Source organism: Cnephaeus nilssonii (assembly GCF_951640355.1).
Source record: "Cnephaeus nilssonii genome assembly, chromosome: 16".
Lineage (NCBI taxonomy): Eukaryota > Metazoa > Chordata > Mammalia > Chiroptera > Vespertilionidae > Cnephaeus > Cnephaeus nilssonii.
The window spans coordinates 57,626,833-57,651,570 of NC_137087.1; the positions used below are offsets into that span (position 1 = coordinate 57,626,833).

At 60.8% G+C, this 24,738-nt stretch overlaps 1 protein-coding gene across 1 annotated transcript; it reads right to left on the reverse strand.

The window, feature by feature from the left end:
- Positions 1 to 1,333: 1,333 nt before the first annotated feature.
- DPYSL4 (dihydropyrimidinase like 4) lies at positions 1,334 to 14,868 on the reverse strand (the record flags this gene model as incomplete). Its single annotated transcript, XM_079793913.1, has 14 exons — positions 1,334 to 1,472; positions 2,270 to 2,435; positions 3,145 to 3,324; positions 3,731 to 3,901; positions 4,584 to 4,725; positions 5,007 to 5,163; positions 5,955 to 6,075; positions 6,499 to 6,567; positions 7,408 to 7,488; positions 7,586 to 7,647; positions 8,730 to 8,894; positions 11,054 to 11,238; positions 11,824 to 11,912; positions 14,830 to 14,868. The coding sequence occupies 14 exons, from the start codon at positions 14,866 to 14,868 to the stop codon at positions 1,381 to 1,383; spliced, it is 1,719 nt and encodes a 572-aa protein (XP_079650039.1). The 3' UTR covers positions 1,334 to 1,380.
- Positions 14,869 to 24,738: the final 9,870 nt, after the last annotated feature.

Consider the following 24,738-nt stretch of genomic DNA (forward strand, 5'->3'; position numbering starts at 1 on the left):
AGGGGGGAGGAAGACACCCCTTCTGGGAGCATTCCTCACCTGGGGCACAGAGCGAGAACCGTTTTTATGAGAAAGGCTGAGGTGAGGAGACCGGCCCAACCTTCTGGAAGGTTCTGGGCAGCCTAGCCTCAGGTTTGGATTGGAACCCTGGGCTGCTTTGCCTTGAGGGGGGTGGGGCCCAGGCTGAGTGTCTGTGGGTAGGGGCATCACACTTAGGCCTGGCGGCTTGCTGGAGGCATCAGCTCACAGCCATGCAGCCCCCAACCTTCTGCTTGTGGCGTGGGCCCATCTGGTCAGAATGGGGGTGGAGGTCCTCCCAGTCTGCCCCTGACCCTCTGGCTGTCCCTGACCCACAGGCCAGGGCTCAGGAGCAGGATCCCAGGCCCCCTTTCCTGAGGGAATCCATCCCCACCCACCACTCAGACCCAGCCCTGCCCCTTCCCAGCGTAGGCTGAGCAGAGTGTCCCTGTGGGTGGTGCTGAGGCCCAGCCTCACAGCTGGCACAATGCCAGGCTAGGGGCCAGCAGGAGGGTCCGGGATGGGGGGGACAAGGGGGGCGGCGCATAACCCACTCACGCGGGGATGGTGCAGGGGCCAGAGAAGTCAGGGCAGCTTCCAACCCAGACGCCTTTAATGGAGCCAGTGCCCATCAGACTGGTGGCAGTGCTGCGGCCGGGCGGGGCGGCATGCAGAGTCCTGGCTACAGTGTCCTCACCGCACTAAGCTGCTGCTCTACCGCGCTACCGGACGCACCGTCAGCAACAAGACGGGGCATCCTAGCTAAAGTCCTAACTTCCCCTGGAGATGGGCGACTACGAAGGCGGAGGTTTGGTCCTTGGAAGAGTGTACAACGCGGCTGGGAAGCCACTCGGCTGGGAAACCACGCCGCGCTCAGCTCCCAGCGGGTCCCTGAAGTCACAGCAGCCCCGGTGGGGCTCAGCTCACGGGCGCTGCTCCTGTGCTGTGACAGGCTAGGCCGGGGACCCGGGACCGGGGACCGGAGGCTGGGGCACAGGCAGCAGCTCCGCAGGGAGGCCGACGGCAGAGCCGCAGTGATGCACACGGGGAGCAGGGGGCAAACCCCAAACCCTTGGCCTGTGTGTGTTGTGAGGCCCCGGGGGTTCCCACAGCCCTGCCTTCATGAGGCACCTAGCACCCAGCCCAGGCAACCTGAACTGTCCCTGGCAGTGGCACCTCCCCAGATTCGGCCCTCATAACAGGGCCTGGGACCCCCAAAAGGAGAGTTTCTGGGGAGGGGAAGGGAAGACCAAGCACCTTTCAAAGTCAGTTCAACAAAGGGAAAGCTAACAGGGAGAGGGAGCCCCACGCCGCCTGTCTGGGACAGCACCCGCTGCTCACACCCTGAGCACTGAGTGCGGTCTAGGACAGCGAGGTGATGTTGGAACGTCCACCAGGGGGCGCCATGATCTTCTGGGCTGTGCGTCTGGCAATGTGGTCATCTGCCTGAGATCCTGCAGAAAGGGCGGGGCGCGGGCGTGGGGAGAGGTCGCAGACACGGCCACATGCAAAGGCCAGGATTGCAGGACCCCTCCCCCCCCCCCCCCCCCCCGCCCAGGGTCCCTGACGCTCCCCAGATGGCAGGTGCTCCTGTCACTGAGGCCTCGGATGCACAGGACAGCCAGGACAGCGTTTACAGCAGGCAGGGGCCTGGAGGTCAAGGCCCACCCTCTGGGAAGGCTGCCTGGAGCAGAAGCCAATCCTACCTCATCCCTCCAGCGGGCCTCAGGCTGCCCTGCACACAGTCCCTGAGATGGGAGAGGCCTGTCCCCAGCTTTTAAGATGATACAGACTTCAAGGGGGACATTCCCCTGCCCTATGCCCCCAGGAGGTGAGCAGGGATTGCCATCACCTTCCCAAGAGGGAGCACGAGACCAGTCATCAAGGGGCAGGTGAGCCCCACCCAAGGGTGGAAAGGGAGGGGTCTGGCTCTGGCTTGCAGGGAGAACCTGGGCCCAATGCTTCTGGAAGGCTCTGTCACACAGCATGCTGGGAGGTCCCTGACCAGAGCCATGTCCCTGAAGACCCCTCCTCGTGTGCCTCACACACCACGGCAGGTGGCGGGGCTGCTTGGGCTGGACTCCACATGGCACTTGGGTCCCGCAGAGGCTGGGCATCCCACGCTCGCCCTGGGCTCAGAGTGACAGCCCCAGGGCAGGTCCTGGAGCCGGAAGGGGCTTCCAGGTGGGCCTCACACCCCCAGCCCCTCGCAAGGCCATGGTCTTCACCCACAGACTCAGGCTCAACTCACCAGACAAGCTGAACCCCGACTGGTGCAAGTTCCGCACGGGGGGCACCGAGATCTTCCCCGGGCAGGACGCGCGGGCCTGGGAGCCACCCCCGGGCTTGGCGGGCACCATCACCTCGTGGACCGGCCCATCGTAGAGGCCTCGGGGCACGCCGTGAATCTCTGCCAGCTGCGGGTCAAGGGAGCCAGGCGTGAGGGGGCTGAGGCACCCCACAGCTGGAGGGCAGGGGCTCTTGCTGAGAGCCTGGCCACGCTACTCTGTTCCGACGTCAGGGTCAGGCTCAGGGAGCAGCTTCCGGGCCCCGAAAGCCTGAGTCAGAGCAGACACCACACCCCTCCCCAGGGGACGGCCCCCAGGCAGCTCACTCTCAGCTCAGACATCCTTTGAGTGTGCCTGTGTGTTCATGTGTGAGCACGTGTGTGCATGCAGCAATCACCTAGGCATGCAGCGTGGAACCCAGGCCGATACCTGGTGCAACCATCAGACGCGCAGGGTTACGGGAAGAGAAGGTAAAGACAAGGAAAAGTGCTCATGACGTCCAAGTTCACAAGAGCCGCTGTGGAAAGCTCACGCCCTACTTTGGTCAGCGTGCACCTCTGCTCACGGAGAAGCCCTGGAGGCCCTGCTTCTGTGTCCACAGCAGTTTACTTGGGGAGGTGCCCCGCATGACTATTTCCCTCTCTCTGCGCTTTGCACAGATGTGCGTCACTTGGGAAATAAACGCTCACAGGGCCACCACTGGAAACCCCCCCCCCCCCCCCCCGGAGCAGGCCTGCTCTGCTGGGCAGAGCGGGGTCAGGGCTGACCCGGAGCAGAAACCGCCCGGGTGCGTGGAAGGTCCGAGAACTCTCGCCTGGCACGCTGGCCCAGGCCTTACCCGGTTGCGCGCCTTGATCCTCTTGTAGACGAAGTCGGGGAACGTCTTCCGAGGAATGAAGCGGCCGGCCCCCGGAGTGACAAACAGGTGCCCGTCCTCCAGGACCACCCTGCCCTGACTGATGACCACCGAGGGGGCTCCTCGGCACTCCACGCCTTCAAAAATGTTGTACTCCACGTTCTGGGGAGACAGGGCGAGAGTCCAGCTCCACCCTCAGGACACCCCTCGGGCTGCCAGCCTCGGGGAGGGCGAGGGGGGAGGGGCGGGGGTGGGTGGGTCCGTGTGCCCGTGCTTGACCTCTGATGGGAGGCAGCCAACTCGGCGGGGCCAGAACCAGCAGGAACTGGCCGCACCTCCTGGGCTCGTCTCCGAGTCCCATTTCTTAGAAGGACAAAGAGCACATGGGTGAGCTCGCCCTAGGGAACGCGCCCTCAAGGTGGGCAGGCACGTGACGCTCTGCAGCCATCTCGAGACAGGCGTCCCAGCTGTGGTGGCAGAGCTGCCCCCGATGGCCATCTGGAGCCCCCGGGAAGGCTGCCAGGCCCCGACCCCACCCTGACCCTGACTTGGGGACCCGGCTTCTCACCAGGTTGTGGCTCTTGGCAGAGATGATTTTCGTGGCCTTGGGGTTCCATATCACCAGGTCAGCGTCGGAGCCCACAGCCACTCGCCCCTTCCTTGGGTAAAAATTGAAGATTTTGGCTGCATTTGTACTGGTCACAGCAACGAACTCGTTCTCGTCCATTTTCCCTGAGGCCTGGGAAGCAAGAAGAGGAGCTGGGAGGCCTGGGGCTTCATGGGCCCGAGGCCCCGCCCCCCAGGGCAGCGAGCACCACCCGGCTCACACTCCCAGGGCGCGTGAATCGGACCATCTCAGCCAGCCAGGGCTCTCCCCCTTCCTGTGCCCAAAGCCTGGTCCCTGGGCTCACTTTGTGGTGGGTAAGTGGAGAAGGCTCCATGTCTGTGTGCCCTGAGGGACACGACTATTTCCCCGTGTGGCCAGGAGGCCTGGGGAAGCAGGGCGGTGAGAGGAGCCGGGGTCTGGGCCTCAGTCCAGGGAAGGGCCGGGGTCGGGGGGCGAAGGGGACAGAGGATGCCTGGCAGAGCTTTCCGAGTGAGGCGGGCGTCTGGGATCGCAGGGATGCTGGGGAGACCACCAGCACCACAGAGAATAGCACCACTGGGAAGGGGTCCCACCCGCTCTCAGCTGCCTGCAGATGTGACATGAGAATCGGAGGGGAGGGCCCTCCGGGGGACCAGAACCGATGTCTGAGGAGCCCTGGGTGAGGGCGGGAGCAAGGACACGCTGGGGCCCACACACTCGGCGCTCATTCCTCGCAGTGTGTTTCCTGGTTAAGTGCTTCCCACTCTGATGAGCCAGCAGATCCCAAGGCAGCCGGCTCCGGTCGGGTGCATGGCGCCCAGGCCCCGGGACTCACCACGCACTTCTCCCAGACCACCGACATGCGCTCCTCCACACCGTTGGTGCCCTCGGGGATGAGGGTGAAGTTGTCTTTGCCGACGGCCTTCTGGGCAGTGGTGAAGGTGCAGTGGGCACTGCCCGTCACCTGGAGGTCCCCGCTGAGAACAAGCGAGTCAGGGAGCCCAGAGGGGCCTGGCCCTCCTGAGCCAGCGCAGGCCGCTCGGCTTCACCCCCACGTGGCCCAGCACACCCACAGGGCCAGAGGTTGTCTGTGAGGCGGCGCTGGGCGGAGCTGCGCCTCAGTGTGGGGGTGGGTCCGGGGCAGAGCAGGGTGGGTGCTCTGGTGCGGCCCAGGGTTTGTGTGGGAGAAGCCTGGAGCCGCCAGCAGGCCGAGTCGTGCACACAGGCCCCCCTGGGGCCACCCCGAGCATCTCCTTACCTGGCCAGCAGGGAGGTGAGGTGGTCTGCGGTGGTGGGGTCCGGGTTGATGGGGGGGGAGGTGACGAAGGCCGCAGCCTTTGCCCAGTTCTTGCTCCAGTAATGCGAGCCGTCAGTGCCCAGGCTGGCGGTGAGGGGCTCCCCAAACACGACCACCCCTGCAGTGAGGCCCGTGAGAGGCACCCCTGGCCTGCATGCCCCCAGGACCCAAGCAGGGTGGAGGCCTGGGCACTGCACTGCCCCTCAGTTTCCTGACCCTGCACAGCTTGTCCCTCTCCTCTGGGGCACCTGGCACCCGGCAGGCAGGGGGTCAGGCCTGCCAGGCACTCCACTGGGCCACAGGCTGGAGTAGGACCCCATCAGCTCGCTGCTCGCCCCCTACTGGTCTGCACGGACAGATACACGTTTTTCTTATTTACCCCCTGCCTCCAGCTGTGTGGGTGCTCTGTGGGCAGAGAGCACCCCAGCTTTCAGGATGTGCACCCCAGCTCCTGGATGCACGGAGGTGCCAGCGAACAGTAATGTGGGGCTCCGGGTGGGGTCAGCTGGACAAGGTGCCATTGCCCTAAAACCAGGCTCCCTCTCACCCTCACGGCACGTTTCCCTGGGGAACCCTGACCATCCTGGAGCCCCTGGGAAGGGACCAGCCCAAGGTCACAGGGCATGTCCACCATCACACACAGATCCTGTGACTCCACAGGCCCCTCTGTTGGCTTTAAGGCCCCTGGTGAGCAGCTGCTGCTCCGCCCCAGGCCACACGGCCCACCCCTGCAGTCCCTGGCATGAGGCCCCTTGATGGGGAGGCCAGGCTGGGCGGCAGGCTGCTTCTCAGTCGTACCTGCCCTACTCTGAGCCTCTGTGAAGCCAGCTAAGTTCCCGGGAGGTGGAGAAGATGACCCCTGACCCCCCCAGACCCTCACCGGCCTGGGGGTCCAGGCCCAGGACTCACCCCTGCGCTTGGCTCGGGCCACCACGTCAGCCGCAGCCTTGCTCATCACCTTGGTGACGTACAGGGGGCAGTTGGCCTGCTTGGCGATGGTGACGGCACGGTACACGGCCTCGGCCTCCACCTGGGGACAGGGATGCTCAGGCCACTCGAGGGCCTGGGGAATCCTGACCACGCTGACCCCCAGGGCCATCCTGGAGCACCTGGGAAGGGACTCGCTCAAGGTCACAGGGCATGTCCACTGTCACACACAGATCCTGGGCCCAGAGAGGGCACCCTTGGGTGGGTGAGGACCCCAGCTTGGGGCTCGGAGCCCAGGATCGGGGTGACCCACATAGTCCCCAGGCCCTGGCCATGCCGCCTCTCAGCCTCGAGTACCGGGCTTGGGGTGACCAGTGGTCATAGGGGACGTGTGCCTGGTCGGGGAACAGGTGAGGACAGCGTGGCCACGGCCCTGCCCGGGCCATGGACCCAGACCCACCCCCAGGGGAAGGCGGCATCTGGGCGCAGTCAGTGCCAAGGTGCACGGGGCGGGCACAGTGCCTACCTCATCGGGGTGGCTGAGCACGTGGCCCTCGGGGCCGGTGATGCCGAGCTCCAGCAGCCGCTTCTGCTCCTACAGAAACCAACCGGGTGCCACGTTCCCGCCCAGGCGCGCCAGGGCCCTGCGCTGCAGCCAGGGCGTGCGGGCCACCTCCCAGGGGCAACCACTGGCTAAGGCTGAGTCTGGGCCCCCAGCATCACCAGCCAGGGAGAACTCAGAGCAGGCGAGGAGTGGCTGCCACTCCCTGCACTACAGACGGGGGAACAGGGCTTGGAGAGGGCAAGGGACTCGCCCAAGGTCACAGGGCTCCTGGCGTCGGGGCCGAGACGATCCCACAGGCTTGCCTGCCAAGCTGGGTGTGCACTGGGAGCTCTGTACAGGTGGGGTGGGCAGACCACCCCCCAGACCCCAGAGGAGCCCCCTGAACCTCCCAGGTGCCCCAATACACCTGCACCTGCACTGGAGGGGCCACCAAAGGCGTGAGGAGAAAAACATCAAGTGCAGGGCACAGAGGTCATGGGCGCCCACCTCACAGCCCCTGGGCCGAGGGGAAGGCGGATGGGCTGGACCCCACCTGGGCGCCCACTGGTCAGAAGGAAAACTAAGCCAGCTCCCTGAGGGACCTCCATCCCTGGGGCTGGGAGGCATGAGCCCCCAGTCTCAGCACCCCCGACAAAGCAACATTTTGGTTTGGAAGAACTTTTGATAAGTGTGATGACCATGGAAAAACCTATTGCAGCAAAAAGTTCCCCTAACTCCCTGCTTGCTTGACCTCTGACCTGGGCAAACTACTTACTGAATATGTTCAATATTCCCTCCCTTGGGGTTGGTGGGATTAAGTGCTCACATCCTGGTATCCAGGAGTCACCCTCGCCCTCACCCCTCGCCTCGCCCAGGCAGCCCAGCCCGCACCTCCTCCACGATGTCTCCGTTCTCCGCGTGCACTTGGGCCAGGGCTCCCAGGTCCCGGATGATGCTGAAGATCTCGTACATCTGGGAGCAGAGGTGCACGAGCCATAAGGGGCCGCGTCTCTCCCAGCAGCAGCCCGAGAGACACCCGCTTGCCCCTCCTCTGGGCACCGGCCCCTACCTGGCCGTCGGTGCACTGGCATCTGTCCTTGTATGCCATGAAGACCAGGAAGGAGTTCACACCTGGAGGAGAGGCAGGAAGGGGTGAGACGCTCAGCTGTCGGGGTAATGCCTGGGAGCCTCCCCGCCTCCCCCATCCCCAGAGGCGCCAGGTGGGATGGTCCCTCTCCATGGCCGTCTCCCCAGCTGGCATGGCAGCCCTTGGGCACCAGGCCCACACACACTTACCAACAAGTGGTGATGAAGGACAGAGCTGCCAGCACCCCTTACCTGCCTCTCCGGCCCTGGGATCAGGGACCAATGGCTCCCCGGTAGCAAACACAGATGAAATCCCTCACAAATGCCCCTCTGGGCCCCATCACCCCTCTCTAACTCCGTCTAATTTTTGTCAAATCCACTATGAAACCTTGATATGCTTTTAGCTTCAAGACTTTCAATAAAAAAGCTTAACCCTTGCTCTGGCTGGTATGGCTCAGTTGGTTGGACATCATCCTTTGCACCAAAAGGTGGAAGGTTCGATTCCCTGTCAGGGCACACGCCCAGGTTGCGGGTTCATCCCTGGTTGGGGGATCTGCAGGAGGCAGCTGATCGATGTTCTGCTTTCACATCGATGCGTATCTCTCTCTCTCCCTTTCCCTTCCCCTCTCTCTAAAAAAAAATAAATAAATCAGTAAACCAAAAAATGTAATAAAAAAATTAAAAAAACAAACACACTTAACCCTTGATGATGGACTGGCCCATCAGCAGCAGGGCAGCACAGAGCACTGAGGGTTAACACCTCCTCCTTCTAACCGGGTCTTAACTTGCCAGGAAAATGAATAGCACGTTTCCTCCACCCATGGCCACGAGACCAGGGAGCTGCGGTGACAGCTGGGACCGCCGTAACGAGGACAGTTACAAGGTATGTCCCTCAGACCCGGGAGGCGGAGGACCCCTAGCTGGATCCTCTGGGAGTAGAACAGACCCTCGAGTGACTCTTGTCCAACTTCCTCCAACTCCTGGCCACCTGCCCTGGGGTCAGACAGATGTAGAGCCCAGCACGGAGGGGCCGGCCCGGGGAGGGGGCCTCCCACCGCGACCAGGGAAGCCCAGGCACCTGTCTGCCCGCCTGCCAGCCAGCCACCCTCAGCCCTGCGGGCACTCACCCTTGTCCTTGACCAGGGCCTCCAGCTCCTCCCTGATGCTCTCGTGCCAGCGGGGGATGTCCACGTGCAGGGAGTAGTCGCAGCAGGCCCCAGCGTCCGCCCGCTCCCGCCACTGCTCGTAGGCCGCCAGCAGGCTCACACCCGCGTCGGGGAACACGTGGTCCACTGTGGGGGCAGTGCAGTCAGCCGAGCCCCCAGCACGGGAACGGGCATGACCTCGACCTCCAAGGAGGTCATGTTAACAAGAGATCAGGAACAACACAGAAGATGCCACGGGTACTTTAACAGGGGCTGTCCCTGCTGTAAACCTGCCCATCAGGTCTGTCCAGAGGGGCATCGACCCATCGCCTCAGCCTCCCTCTGAGCTGAGAGACAACCCACCTCCCCCCCCCCCCCCCCCGCCCCCGACGCACACCTCACAGCTCAAGAGCCTGAGTGGCAGCTAAGGAAGGGCCTTACCCTCCAGCACAGGCGCACCTAGAGGTGGGGAAGGGAGGGTGCCGCTGTCCTCGGTGCTGGACCTGGACGCCTGCCCAGAACAGCGGCGTAGGGCTGGCTTGCATGAGCCTTCCGGACGGCACACATCGTCATCAGTGCCACCCATCCCCCCCCATACCCTGGGGAGGCTGGGAGTGCACACACTGTACTGTCACCTGCCAACCTCACATCCAAGGTCCAAACCCTGCTCACAGCCTCCCCTGGGTGAGGGAAGAGCTGGGAGTGCGGTGGCCAACAGGAAGGCACCGCCCCAGGGGTCCTGGCAGGTGCTGTGCCTCCCTCCAGCACAGCCCTTATGGGGGCTCTATGCTCCCACAGCTCAGATGGAGAAGCCAGGACCTGCGGGAGTGGCTGCCCGTCCCACCCGGAGGGCCGTGCACAGCTCCAGGCTGGGGCTGGCAGGTGGAGGAGGCAGATGGCTCAACAGCGCCAGCCCCGCGCCTGCAGCATCTCTCCATCCTCTCAGCCACGCCTCACAGCCTTGGCATTGGCGTGGGCAGGTGATGTCAACCACGGAGGTGTCCTGGCCAGCCGGGCCCACCAGTGACCGGCATGAGCAATGGCCTGAAACGACCCGTCTTCTGAGTCCACCTAAAAGATGGATGGACCATCGCGGGGTTTTCCACTTCTTGGTGGAGTAAACCAAACCGAGCCACGATGCTGACAGTGGCTGTCAGTTGTGAAGCAGCCCACAGTCCTCAGCGCGGCCTTCCCTGGCAGCAGTCACAGAGCGTTCCCCGTGCACCAGGCGCCACAAAGCACCTATGTGCGCGAGCTCGCTTCCTCCTCCTCCTGCCTGACAGATTGGGCAAGTGTGACCTGTAAAAGCCGCTGTTATCTGAGGCCACACAGCTAGAACATGGTGGAGCCAGGGGCCAACCTGGTCGTGAGACCGGGCATGGCAGGCACAGCTGCACTCGGCATTCAAGGCTGCGAGAGGAGGGGCTGGGCCTGCTGTCTCGTCCAGGCTCCTGAGCTTGCCGAGAGCGGGAACACCACACCAGCTGGCACATGGGCTCCGGGGGTTTTGTGAGGACAGCATATGAGCTGCAGCCCGCCAGGACAGTGCTCGTGCCTGGCACAGAGCCAGCTTAGAGAAACGGTACTTCTGGTGGTCGCTAAGAGAGTAACAGTGCCCTAGCTGGTTTGGCTCAGTGGATAGAGCATCGGCCTGAGGACTGAAGGGTCCCAGGTTCGATTCCAGCCAAGGGCACATGCCTGGTTGCAGGCTCCATCCCCAGTAGGGGGCATGCAGGAGGCAGCCGATCAATGATTCTCTCTCATCATTGATGTTTCTATCTACCTCTCCCTCTCCCTTCCTCTCTAAAATCAATAAAAATGTTTTTTTTTTAAAAGAGAGAATAAGTTTTTGTCGTCCTTTTTTCTAAAGTCACAGCACCTGTTTTTAATTCTTCTTGACACAAGCAGGAGCTTGCTGCAACTCAGGCCTCAGCAGGGTGAGGTTGATGCACAAACCCATCTGACATTTCAGGTGACACAACCCCTCGCTTGTCCAAAGCATCTGAGTTTTCCAAACCTGGTCCTCGGCCAGCCGCTGGCTTCCCAGGAAATAATGAATAACTGGGCACTCATCCATGTGCTCCCACGGACTCCCAGGAGCACCCAGAGCTGGCCAGGCAGGATGACCAGCATGAGAAACAGACATGACGAGGGAAGGCGCTCCAGGGCTTTGCAGATCAGGATACGACAGAGGACAAATGGGACTGAGAAAAAAGCCAGCACGCAAAACGCTTCCTGCAACACACGCACACCCGGCCAGAGCACCGAGGTGGGGCCCGGGCGCTGCCCGACCTGGGGACACTCACATATCATGGTGGTCCCTCCCGCGAGGGCTGCCTTGGTGCCCTGGCAGAAGTCGTCAGCCGGGGTCATGCCCAGGGCAGGCATCTGCAGCCTCGTGTGGATGTCGACACCTCCCGGAAGGACCATCAGGCCGTGGGCATCGATGGTGCGGATGCCCCCAGGGACGATGAGGTTTTCTCCAATTTGTCTGAAAGCAGCAAAGAGAGATGCCGCTGGTTAGAAAGAGCCCAGGTCAGAACATGCTTGGGCTCCCTGGCAAGGCGGTGGAGCTGGGACACGTGAGCTTGGGCTCCTGTCCTGAGGAAGCGGGCCACATGGCCGAGGCTCCACTGGACTCCGGAGACTGTCAGCACAGGGAAGTGGCTCAACACAGCTGGCGTGGAGATCTAGCCCCGTGGGCACATCACGGCCCTTGTGGTGTCCACTGAGGCGTCCACTTGCCCTTCGCTGACTAGTGGCTGGAGATGCTTGACACAGAAGCAGAGAAGCCAATAGGCGTGGTCAGTACGTATTTATTAAGCACCCACTGCGAGCCCCGAATCGTACCGAGGCTGTGATGGTGCAAGAAACGTGGATGCCATAGTCCTGTTTTCCGAGACCTTACGACTAGACCTGACGGTGAGATTAGTCACTCAAGGCCTGGGCGAGGGCTGCTTGCAGGGGAAGAGGTTTCGGAAAAGAAAACACACAGACGTGGATTTCACAAGACTGCGCGTCCTGGATCATGCGCAATCAGTGCACTCTATGGCCTGTAATTTTGGCAGAAACTTACTTTATCAAACCATCTTCCACATACAAATCAGCGTAAAAGGACTGGTCATCGTTCACCACCTTCCCACCTTTGATCAGAAGGCGATCACTCTATTGCAAACAAACAAACAAACAAACAAACAAACAAAATGGATACATTTTCTCCAAACCGAGTTACCCACCATGGTTAGTACAACCTCCCCCTCTGGATTTACGACTGAAACATTCGCGCACAATCTGTACGCGTAAAACCCAACAGAAAAGCCAGCAGCATCTACCATCCGAAAGAACATGGCAGAGGCAGCTGCAGTCGGAGGCACCGCCACCCATTCCTTAGGGCCCTGCACCCACCTAACCCCCTCCTACTCTGCAGAGCCCCCCCCCACACACACACACACACACAGGCCCTCACTTAGCCTCCCCCTCTGCACCCCACTGGTCGACAGTCTGCTCTCCTCCCAAAGGCAACAGGATGAACAGGGGAACTGGCTGCTCACTTTGTCAACAAAAAGCCCACATTAGTGAGAGAGAGTGTCGCGATGAAATGGGTTATATTTACATCTTCAAGTTTACCATCTAACTCAATACCCAGCTGGGGACAGAGGTGAGCAAAGTCCCACTATGTCCGCGCCGGCCCGGAAGGTCTGCCCCCCTCTTTCCGTCCCTTCCCCTCCCCCCATGGCCTCGGTGAAATCACATGCAAGGCCATCAGACTGTGACAAACACAAGGAGACAAAGAGGAGGACATGATGGATGATGGGGGAGGAGACGGGCTGCTTCGGGAGGAGAGGGCCTGTCTGAGGGGCTGAAGCGGGAGGCCAGCCCATGCAAAGGCCCTGCAGCTGGAAAGAGCTTGAGTTAATATAAAACCCAAGAGGAAGCTGGGGGCTGGAGACTTCTGAGGGAGGGAGAGGCGGGGTGGCGCTGGGATCCACGGAGGGCCCTCAGCAGGATTTAAGCATGGGAAGGGATGTTTGCAAGAGGTCACGTTGGCTCTGCACATAACGTAGAACCTGGCGTTTAATGATGGAAATAGGACCGTCGCTTGGGTGGTTTTGAGGTTGTCCAGGTGAGAGGAGGGGCCTTGGACCAGGATGAGAAATGGACCCCGGAAGGGCTGCTGATGGAGAAGCCACGGGGGTGAAGGGCCAGGAAGGCATCGGGGTGACCAGAGGTGCTGGTGCTGCCTGGAGGCATCCCGCGTGGGTGAACAGAGCGTCAGGGAGCAAGGCCGGCTCTCCGTGGGCCCGCCCCACAGCACAGAGCTGGCACACGGGCAGGGGCTGATCCAATGCTCCGCAGCCACAAGCCCTTCTAAGCATCCCCCCGAATGTCGGGAGAAAGTGTGGTGTGGTGGCCGCCTGGGGTGATGGTCTGACCTCAGGGAGAATAATGGAGAGCGGGGTGTAGACCAATGCAGATGAGGGTCCAAGTCTGCAGCACTTTCCTCAAGGCGCCCTATGCCTCGGCCCCATGGGAAAGCCTGCACTTCACGGGAGGCCTGACCGGGTGCCCACCTGGAGGCCTGGCCAGGGCTCCAGCCAGGGCCTCTGCCCCTTACACACCATCAGCCTGATGCCAAGAGGACCAGCCATGGGTGTGGTCGGTGGGAACGCCGGGAGCCTACCACTAAATAACGCGTTACTTAAGAGCCGTATTACTTACTCTCTCTTTTACTGACACCTACGCGCTTGTACCTAACGGATTAAGGTAAAACCAGCAGCCTAGTCTACAAAAGGGCTGACAAAGTGCCCCGGCCAGAAGCAGAGCCCTCCTTATACAGCCCAGAGCTAGGAGTGATCTTACATTTTAACGGGCTGAAACATACTTTTTAAAAGTCCATGCTTTGGGAAAGTGGTATGAAATCCACACGTCACCCTCCCCCAGTGAGGAAGAGACTTGTGCTCTGGGTCCCCACACCCCACACACGGTTTTCAGGTATTTGGACCTGGACTCTGGGAAATGACGGGGTTTGGAACCAAGCAGATGAGATGGGCGGCAGTGCTCAGGATGGGGGCGGAAGGGAGGGGTCCTCCTGCCCCTCCCCCTCCATCCCTCCCCACTCCCCTCCTCCTTCTCCCCAGCTAACCAGCCACAGGCAGGAACCTTCCCGCTGGTGCTGGTTCGGGAGGCGAGGGCTCCTTCCCCCTAGAGTATCTCAGGAAATGAGACCCCGCCACCCTCCCACTGAGGCCAAGTCCAGAGTTGGGTCAGAAACTCTGAAACTCCTCGAGCCCTAGGGCCCTCGGACTGCCACCGTCCAGCTGGGGCCCAGGCGCCTGCCACCCTCCCTCCCTCCCCTCTCTCCCCTCCCTCCCCTCTTCCTCCCTCCCTCCCCTCCCTCCCTCCTCGGGCTCCTGGCGCCTGGAGCCGTGGCTTTGTCTCCGGGCAGCCAGGGGTGGAGGTCTGACCTCCCGCACGGTAGCGTGTGGTGTCTGGGGGTCTCTTCTCCCCGAGGGCTGGGGTGCCGCTCGGCAGCTAATGAGCTCGCCTTCCCCGGTGTCTCCGAACCCCGGAACCTTGAGGGGCTCGGGCCGCCAGGGGCTCTGGGCCGAGCGGGGCTGAGTTGCTTTGTCTCGGAACCAGAGCTCGGGAGCAGCGAGGGTCTGGAGGCGGCTGGCCTAGGTGCGCAGGGCGCATCCCCGCGCCCCAGGCCGGGCCGGCGGCGCCAACAAAGGGCCGCGTCCACCCGCCAACTCCGAAGCCGAATCCGCCGCCCGGCCGCCGGGCCGGGCCTTCACGGGGACAGAGGCGCGTCTGCGCTTCGGAAAGCGGCCCGGCCCCTCGTCCCCGGGCGCAGAGGAGGTCCCGGGAAGCGGCAGGGCCTGGGCCTGGGCGCCCGGCTCTTGGAGTCCTCGGCCCCCGGCGGCGGCGCGTAAAGGGTCACAGCCCGGACAGGGGGTCGGCCCGGTGCGGGGGCTGGGCCCTGAGGGCAAGGGGCCTGGCCCGGGCGGGAAGGTCCACCCCGGGCCAGGAGGCCAAGCCCTGCCAGGCGGTGGGCAGAGGGCGCGGGGCGGAGCGGGCTCACCGTGATCCGGGGGATGCTCTTCTTGCCTTGGAAGGACATTCTCCTCCTAGAGCGGGTCCGGCTGGGGGTCCCAGGCAGGGGCCGCTCGCGCCGGGCGGGGGAGGTGCGGAGCCCGGAGTGGGGTGGGGGCGCCGGGTGTCGGAGTCGGAGCCAGCCTGGCCGCGCAGCTCCTGTTCCCGGCCCCGCCCACGACCAGGCCCCGCCCCGCGGCTCATCAAGCCCCGCCCCTGCCGGGCTCAGGTCCCTCCCTCGTGCCCCCCAACTGCCCGGCCCCGGGCCCCAGCACTGACCACAGGACCAGCCCGCGCAGGCGCGGACCCGCGGGCGCGCTGGGTGCAGAGGGGACAGGATTGCAACAGATGCGGGTCCGTGTACGTTTGAAGTCTGCCTCACCCCCCCCCACCCCCCCACCCCTCGCCCAAGGAGGTGGCAGAGATCAGTCAATGTCTTGCCAGGACAGCCCAGGGCCGGCCGCCAGCTCCCTGGTGACCTGAGGCACCCAAGGCCGCAGGGATGGAACCCAATCTCCAGTGCAGGCCCAGGCGCTCCGGGAGCGCTCCGTCCAGGAAGTGTCTCTGGCCAAAGCCAAGCTCCTTCGAGGATAACCCGGCCCCGGTCGGAGCGCTGGGCTGTACACGGGCCCAGGACCGGGCGGGCGGTGGAGACACCTCCCAGCGAGGCTGCTGCAGGGCCAGCGCACGAAGTTTGGGGGCAGGGGGGAGGGGCCATGTTGGAGAGACACACGGACACAGAAAGACGGAAAGAGACAGCGAGACTGAGAGACACGCAGAGAAAGAGACAGCTACCCAGAGCCCAGGACCCACCAGAGTGCGAGAGGCCGAGACCCGGAGGGGCTGGGGTGGAGAGGGAGGGAGGGAAACGCAAACCAGAGAAGGCCATTCAGGTAGAGAGAGGCCCCGCCTCCAGCCCGCAAGTCCCCTCGGAGGAGCTGAAGGTGATGGGAAGAGGATGCGCTCTGGGCCCACGCCCGGCGGCCTCCCAACGTGGGTGTGCGGCCCTGGGAGTCCGGGCCCACATCCCCTCGCTCTGGCCCCGCCGCCCGCGGCCTCTGCCTGCCTCTGGACCATCTCCTCCCGGCTCTCCGGGTCCCTCCTAGGCGTCACCGTCACCGTGTGGCCTCTGTAGGGCTCTCTGGCCCCAGGGCTCGGCGGCCGCCACCCAGCGCTTCCAGCTGCAGCGTCTCGTTCTCAAAGGCGTCCTCCACGCAGCGGAAGACCCGGCCGAATTTGGGGACCGAGGGCTGCCTGCGCCCAGGCTCCGGAGCAGAGGCTCCGTGAGTTCCCGTAGCCGGATTGTGGCCCCGGCGGGAGCGGGGAAGGGACGGTGGTCCCAGAGCCTCCTGATGAGGGTGGGCGCTGCGTGTGGACTGGGTGGACCTGGGCCTAGTGCTCACCCCGCCTCCCACCCCATCCCACCCCCATCCCACCCCACCCCCTAACCCACCCCACCCCCTAACCCGCCCCACCCGCGGAGCTGGCGCTGTCCATACTTGAAGTGCTGAACGCGGCCCGGGGCCCAGTGGAGCTTGACTGTTTGCCCAGGGCGCACGTGGGTTCCCACCTCCTGCTCCACCCACTGACCACAGTCTATCAGAACCCCAGCTGTGTTTCCGGCCCCCATGGCGGGGGGGATCCTATGCCAGGCAGGGAGGCTCTGATTCCAAACGTTTCCAAGGGGAGGGCGGGGGGATGGGCCCATGGGCTCTGCTCCTGGCCGCTCTCAAAGCCAAGTTCAAGGTGTTGAGGAGCAGGTACTCTCAGCTCGCCCAGGGTCACAGGGCGATGCTGCCACTCTGTGGAGCCCTGCAGATTGACTTTTAAGTGCAGCCAGCATTTGAAAGCATATGCTCGCACATGAGAGTCACTGCAGGACGCCGGAGGGCTTGACTGAGTACCTGCAGGGAACAACGTGGGCAGAGCTAAGTCAGCTCTCTCCCATCCTCTCACCCCTCCTGGTTCCCACTCCCCAAAGTGACCAATAAAGGGCCCTCTCCTCACCTGTGTGTTCTTATTCATTCACAGAAATTCTTCCACTTCTCCACATCGTCTGAGCTTTCTCTCCTGGTTCTCATTTGGTAAATGGCCTCCCGAGTGTGTGGCTGACCTCAGCAGGTGCTCCCAGGTGCCTCTGGCTCCAGAGCCTGTCTTCCAGGGGATGTTCCATGGCTTCAGATGAGCCTGCAGACGAGATGCCTGCGGCCCCTCCCCAGTGGGCAGGAGGCCCCAGTTCCCTTCTTGGTGTGGAAAGAGATACTGTCACTCAGAATGGACACAGAACACAGGAGTGGCTAACATAGCCAGACTTTAATACCTTCTGAGGAGGAGAACATTGCTATTCTAAGATTTATAACAATTTTTATTAAAACTGTACAATAAATTACAAATGAGTAAAAATTTCTCTGATATACATCGTAGGAATCACCATACAAAAATATGTGCAAAAGGTTGTGGTTGATCGCCGTACAAACCTACGTCAGGCCTGGGAATACCGGTTAGCACTGAACAGATCACATGTGTAGAATGTGTTATTGAGGAGTTTTTCAGGGGACGTAAATACTGGCTGGCATATTGCCGGGAGGAAACAGGTGCTAAATTCGTTTTTTTGCATAAATGTACAGTCAAGCTTTTAAAAAATATACAGTAAACAAATATATGATTTGATACATATATTTACAACTTGATTTCCTGAGCCTAAACGTTAAGTCCATTACTGTGTTAAAACACACAGCCCACCTTAAGGTTTTGACGATGGCAAAAGCAGGTGAAAGTGACAGTGCCTCAAACCCACTCCCACACACCCTCCTTCCTGACCTCCAGGGCCGTGTAAGGCACGCAGGGTGTCCTGAAGCTTGGGGTTCCACGTGGGCAGAGCACCACGGTCCTTCAGCAGCCGGCACCCCAGACCGAGGTGCACACACATCCGTGTCAGCAAGGAAGCTGCGGTTCACGTGGGTCTCTGGTCTAGACCGGCGAAGCAGTGCACTGTTCTGGGAGGTGCACACAGTGCTACGTGAGACCTGTTACGCTGCATACATGTGTTGACGTCTTGGTTACACAGTCAGCATTTCTGGCAACGTTTCAGGGTCCCCCCTCTTGGTCCACTGCGGAGTGATGCATTTCCACACAGACTTCCCCTTTGGAAGAGCCCACTGGTCTTGAATAAAAGGTATACTCTAGGATTTAGAAAATGCACCTTCTTTAAAATACTTGAATTCTTCAGATGCTTGCTGGACCAGCAGGAATCAGTGGCAAATGCTCGTATTTTGCCGTGTGGGCAAAAGCCCAGTCCTGAAATGCTGGCTTTTGTAATGAGATGAAAGCGGGTGCCTCTGACACAGACCTGAAAGCAGTGCTATCGAAAGAGAAAAACGGACGTCGCGTGTGCTTTCAGAAGACGGCAGGGAAGCTAATGTGCTCTGGTGCTTGGAATGTTATTTGAAACATTCATTGAGCCGTTTCCCCTCTCCTATGTACACACATTTTACACGTAACAACTTCGTATGCATCAGTGCATACGTACATGCTTCTCTCTCCTGAATAGTGTGCCCTTTTTAAAAGTATAAGCTGTGATTGTGGGTGGGTTGGCGCATGAAGAACTCCAGACGTATGGACAACATGCAAAGCCATAACAGTCCAAGGAGACAGGGATGTGACTTTGGGTTTCAAATACGTATCTTTAGATCCTGAATGGCCGCCCACATGACTGCTGCTCCTGTGCAGGTATGCACTGGGGGGACCCCACAAGAGGAGTGTGTGGACTTCTGGGGTGTCCCTGGATGCCTGGGTCACTAACTCCCTCACCCTTCGATCTGTTCATCCATAAATCCTTGGGCCTTTTACTAATGCCAGGCTATTGTTGCCATTCGGTTCTGAGCACAACAAATGTGCAAGGCTGGTACAGTCATTATGAACTGGCCCAGGTCTTGTCCCAGTGAATACTAAGTAAGCATGGCCTTAATGACAGCAAAGGATGCGTCCTTCTCACAGAAGTGCTGAATGGTGCGCTGCCCAGCGGAACCCTGCCCTCCCCCGGGAAGCACATCTGTCTGACCCTGTCAGCGTCTCCCCATTTCAGCCTAGGGAATGGCTGCCGCTGTCGTCCCCACCAGAGCTGAGCATTTGTTCCGACACAAATGCAAACTGAACCTAACACTTCCAGACAACGCCGTCACCCTCCCTCCTGCCTCTCAGAGATGCGGTTTGTGTTCCTTTATGCAACATTGTGAGCTCTGTTCTCACCTGGCTGCACGGCTAACTGCCCGGTGTGTCCACTTCTAAGTGCCCCGAGAGCTAAATTCCTGTGCATGGTGTTCTGGTGGAGCAAGTGTGTGCACGCGCACACAAACACACATGCACACATACGCAAACACACACACACAAACACACACGCGCGCATGCACACACACACACCCCTTGCAACTTCTTCAGCACGGAAAGCGACAACCTTAGTCCATCCAGGGGCGAGGCCCACAGAAGAAGAGCTGGATGTCGGGCTGCATCCCAGTGCTGGGCGGCGTCCCTGGGCTGCGGACCGAGCCCTCGGCGGGAAGGGAAATCACACTAACCCTGGCTTCCACGTGTGCCGTTTCCTCTGAAAAAGAGCGAAGACAAAAGCTTTATTTTAGCGTGAGCCATCCGAGGCACTCGTGGGGCCACACCACGGTGGGGAAGGCCTGGGAAAGCGCCAGGGGCCACGGTGCCACATTTAAGCCTCTGCCCAGGAGATGCAAACCAGCGTTCCTGAGGTCATGGGGCCACAAAGGTGGGTCCGTGTGTCCCACGCACGAAGCCATGTGCAGAAGTGGCCTCAACCTTCCCGCGATGCCTGGGGCAGCTGCCCATGTTCCTACCCCATCTTCATTTCTTCTCATTACTACTTAGAAAGGGGCTATATGCCGAGACCGGTTTGGCTCAGTGGATAGAGTGTTGGCCTGCGGGCTGAAAGGTCCCAGGTTCGATTCCGGTCAAGGGCATGTACCTTGGTTGCGGGCACATCCCCAGTAGGAGGTGTGCAGGAGGCAGCTGATCAATGTTTTTCTCTCATCGATGTTTCTAACTCTCTATCCCTCTCCCTTCCTCTCTGTAAAAAATCAATAAAATACATTTTTTTAAAAAAGAAAGATTAAAAAAAAGGAAAGAAAGAAAGGGGCTGTGTTAAGTAGCAATCCCTCCTTCTCGCCTTTTACATTTGTGATGTCTGGAACAAGCTAGGAAAGGCCTTCTAACAAGGAGGCTGGGCCAGGATCGGCCCCTGGGGCGGCAGGAGTAAGAGCAGGATGAGGGGTCAGAGGCAAAACCCCAGGATCTCAGATTTTAGAAACTCTACAGGTTTCAAATCCAGGAGAGAACGAGAGGGTTTGTGGGGTTTTTGTTTGGGTTTCTTAGCCTAACTTCTAAGTCAGCCGACAGTCCCCCAAGTAGAGCGCCCTGGACAGGCAACTGCCCGGTGATGGGGGCGTGTCCTGGTAGGGACGGCCGCCACAACCGAAGCCGCGCTACGTTTAGGAGAGCGCGGTTATGGCGTCCTGTCTACATTGGCCTGCACCGAGGACAGGTGACGAAGCACAGGAATAGGCAGATAACCAAAGCCAGGAACCGGCTCCCTGCCACGGCACCAGAATGAGCAGAGGAGGGACCAGGGGGTGCTGGCAGCCTGGTGTTTTGAAGTGGGCCCCCGGCCCAGCCGGCACGAACACGCCAGAACCTCATGAAGAGCTGCGGAAGCAGAACGGCCGTCGGTACCACGTGCAAACGGACCCATGCATACGGATCAGGAAACAACATTCTGATTTCGGTCAAAACAGAGCCCGAGGAGCAGGCCTGCGCCTGTGTTTGTGCTGGGAGTTCCCACTGAGATCAACGGGGGGGAACAGCACCTTCAGGGTCGGAGGAGGCGCCCGGAGCAGAGGCCCGTGCGGACGGCGAGCACCACGGGAGGCCCGGCCCTCAGCCTCTCCGGGGTTCCAGACACCCACAGAGGACAAGTAAGCCCGGGTCCCCACAGGGTGGGCCGGCCGACGACCAAGTGGGCCAGGCACTTACTTGGCCGGGTGAGACCCTTTAGCCTGGACCTTTGCTCTCGGCCCCCAAGCACCACCCCTACTTCCTGTGTCCCAGACGCCCCAAAATAACCCACACAGATAGGTGTCATCGGCTCCTGGCACAATGCAGAATGGGCTGCAGCAGGCTGCCCACATTAGCTGAGAAACTGAAGCCAAACCTTTCCGAACCAAATGGAAACAAATGAGAACCCAAGCCCTGTGGGGCCAGGGTCTCTTATCCCCAAAGCTCTGATTGGGGGGTGGGGGGGAATGTCAAAAATGAACACCCGCTCCCAGACCCAGCTTAGCTTCCTCCCTCACAGCATTCCATGGGGCCTTTCATCCATCGGCAGGTAACCCCTCCCGCCCTGCACCGTGTGTGATGTCCCCTCCCCCCAGCGCCCACGGAGGAGAGCCCGGTGGGGCTCATGCACACACTGGGTTGGGCCCCCCCATTCCAGGGGGAGCCATGCTCACGCTGTGCCCCGCCCAGGGCTCCTCCTCCTGTTCTGGCAGCAGCTGCCTCGTCAACACGTAATAAAAGCAGCAGCTGCCTTTATGGAGCAGGCCGCAGGTGAGGGCCTGCCCAGGCTCTTGAATGCAGAGTTAGTGGGTTTTATGTGACAACCTGACGGGGCAGGGGCTGCCCAGACATTTGCCAAACAGGATTCTGGGTGTCGGTGAGGTGTGTCTGGACTAGACTGACATCTGAGTCAGCCGACTACGTAAGCAGATTGTCCTCCCGACGGGGCGGCCCTCACCCAATCAGCTGAGCCTCCGGGTGACTCAGGTTCACTCCCGTGTGGGAGCCATTTCTCTGAAATTGTGTTCCTGGGGCTGCAAAAACTTCTTCCATTGACAGTCACTTTACAGATAGTGACTACATGGGCATCATGGCCTTCTTCCTGGCTTTTTCTCCCAGTTTCCTGGGAATCAGAGACCCACGGCTTAACCTCAGTCATGGCTGGTGATTCCAGGGCCACAGTGTGCCCCCTCGGTGCTGCCCACCTCTCCCGTGGGGCCTGGGGACACCGGATAGTGGTGTCCTCCAGCCTTGACCGCTCCTCCGCCCAGCACCCCCACCTCCCCGGGCATCAGGGTGCCTGTCCTCCATTCCCATGGCCCCGCACAAGCCCCCAGCCCTGGTTTTCAGGAGGACCATTGCCGTGAGGGGCCGCCAGGGGGTCAGGGTGGGCGCGGTCATCTACAGGGTGGGTATGGGGTGGGTGCTCATGATGCAGGGGCTGAGGCTGGTGCTGAATGTGTTCCCCGCCTTCCAACCATCTGAGCACATAGGATCCCACCGAGTCCACATCAGCCCAGGGCTTACCAGGTCAGGGCCACGCCCTCCAGGTAATGGCCAGAAGGGTGCGTAGAAGCCAGGTCAGCCGTGTCCCTCCTGCAGAGAAGGCGGCTGATCTCACCTGTGTACCGTGCATATACGTGGACTGCACAGTCCCCCGCTGGTGTGGGCGCAGAATCCAGCTGCCCAGGCTGCCAGGCCTCTGCCTGACCACACACACACACACACACACACACACACACACACTCGTCACACAGGCGCACTTTGCCTGCTCCCCACCAGTGCCTGTCCCGTTTCCTGTCTGGGTTGCAGGCAGCAGCTCTCACAGCCCCACAAGGGGGTGTCCAGCTGTCTTTTCTGACACTGACCTCTCTGATAATGGCCCCATGGTGGTGCCACTAAAAAGACCCATTATTGCTCCAATCAAGATGGCTGCATTTCCCATCACCAGGCAGCTGAGCTGCGGCCGAGAGACTGGGCTAGACAACAGAGCAGTGAGGGGGAGGGGAAGCCTCCATTTCCGCCTGCGACTCTGCACATCTCCCAGGGACATTAGAAGAAAGCCTTTGCCGTTCCTAAAGCCGAAGGATTCTAAACAAAGAGCGACAGTAAACCGCCTCCAGCGCAACATGAACAGGGAGAGCCTTCGTTCTCAGTATCTGGGAGGCTGAGCATCGAGTCCGGTTTTGACTCCCAGGTGGACACAGGCCCAGAAGAAGCCCCTGCCCCTCACACTCACAGACTTTACAAGAATGTTCTAGAAGCACTGTTCACAAGAGCAAACCCGAGTGTCCGTCAGAGGGAGGAAAGCCCACGACACGCAGACACAATACGGTGAGTCTGGGCGCAGTGACATCAAGCGCAGGAAGCACGGCCGGAAGACACGCACCGCGCCTTTCCTCTCTTCGTCAAGACTGGAAAGAACACAGCTACACCTTTAGGAACACTCGTGTCTGCAACAAAGCTCGACGGGGCGCTGCCCCGGGCCGGGGACGGCAGTGACCTCTCAGGGGAGGGCAGCGATGGCCCAGGGTCCTGTGGTTGGACGTCACTGCGTCCACAGATGTTAGAAAGAACAAACCGCCGAGGGGCCACTCCCAACCCGTGGCGGCCTGAGCCAGGGTCAGGACTAGGGCAGTTCTGTGCACCCACATGGCAAAGGTGGAGGAAACGCGGTGACAAGGACTGGCGAGGGGGAGGCACAGGAGCTGGAGCGGCCTCTCAGGCCAGCAGGGACCCCTCAAGCCAGCTAATTCTGAAAAGCAAGCGCATGTCTCCCCCGTGGCCCCTCACGCAGTGGGACGTCACACAGCCCGCCACCTGCCATCAGACAAGCACGCGTCGGACCTCAGCTCTGAAGGCCTCATTTCCACGCGGGCTGGCGCCCTGCTAGTGGTTCTCAACCTGTGGGTCACTGCTGTAGAGCCTAAGACCACCGGAAAACACAGATATTTACATTACGATTCATAACAGTAGCAAAATTACAGTTATGAAGTAGCAACGAAAATAATTTTATGGTTGGGGGTCACCACAGCATGAGGAACTGTATTAAAGGGTCGCAGCATTAGGAAGGTCGAGAACCACTGTTCTAGAGGGACCTTGCTAGCCCGAGGCTGTGCTGAGCACCCCGGGGGACCAGATATTGCCGGGGCTGGGGGCCCCCATCGGGCTCACCGCCTGCCTCTTTAGGGAACATACACGTGTGCTGAGACATGAAGAAGACGTCCCGGACCCTTTCCGAATAAGCAGGTGGCAGGCTCAGATCCTCCTCCTCCCAGGTTGGCTCTGCCTCTGCTTCGGCTCGGTGCTTGCTCCCTTTTCTACGGGGACAACGACGGTGCCCACTGTGTGGCACAGGGGCTCTTTGACGGTCACTGTTGACACCCTATGGACTCGGAAGCCAGCCCTGGCTCGCCCTGCACCAGAGCCTTACCTCTCCCCACCTCACTCCTCTCCTGTCCTCCTCCGTCCCGGGGCTCCACCTTATACTGCCTCCTGGCCTGGGGCAGGGAGAAGAGGTGACATGGGCCAGGTGGCTGGGATGCATCTGGGGACACACAGGAAGCCCGCTGAGCTGGGAGTCGGGGTTAGAGAGAAGGATCGCTCCACAAGATAATGTAGGAAGCTTTCTCTTATTTAAGATTCTGGGGGCAACAAGATGGGGGGGGGGAGCAGGGCAAGCTAAGATCCAGTGGGGGCTGGAGAAGATGTGGGGGGGGGGCTTTCACAAGCAGAGCAGAGGTGAGGCCATACTCATAGCTCAGGGACAGTCCCTGGCACGTTCATAGGGGGCTCAGGGAGGCCTTGGCTGGCCTGAGGGGTGTCCTGGGCCTGGGCTGAGGAGGCCCACATGGGGTCAGCTCATGGAGGAGACAGTGAGGAGCCCCCACATGGACACCCTCTGGGGATCAGACCTGGTCCAGGGGTGGTAATGGGGAGTGAGCCACCCCCACCCGGCCCCACCCACCCATATAGACACAGAGGAGTGTCCCAGCAAACTGACCATATTTAAAAGAGGCTGCACTGGACTGAGCAGGATCAGATA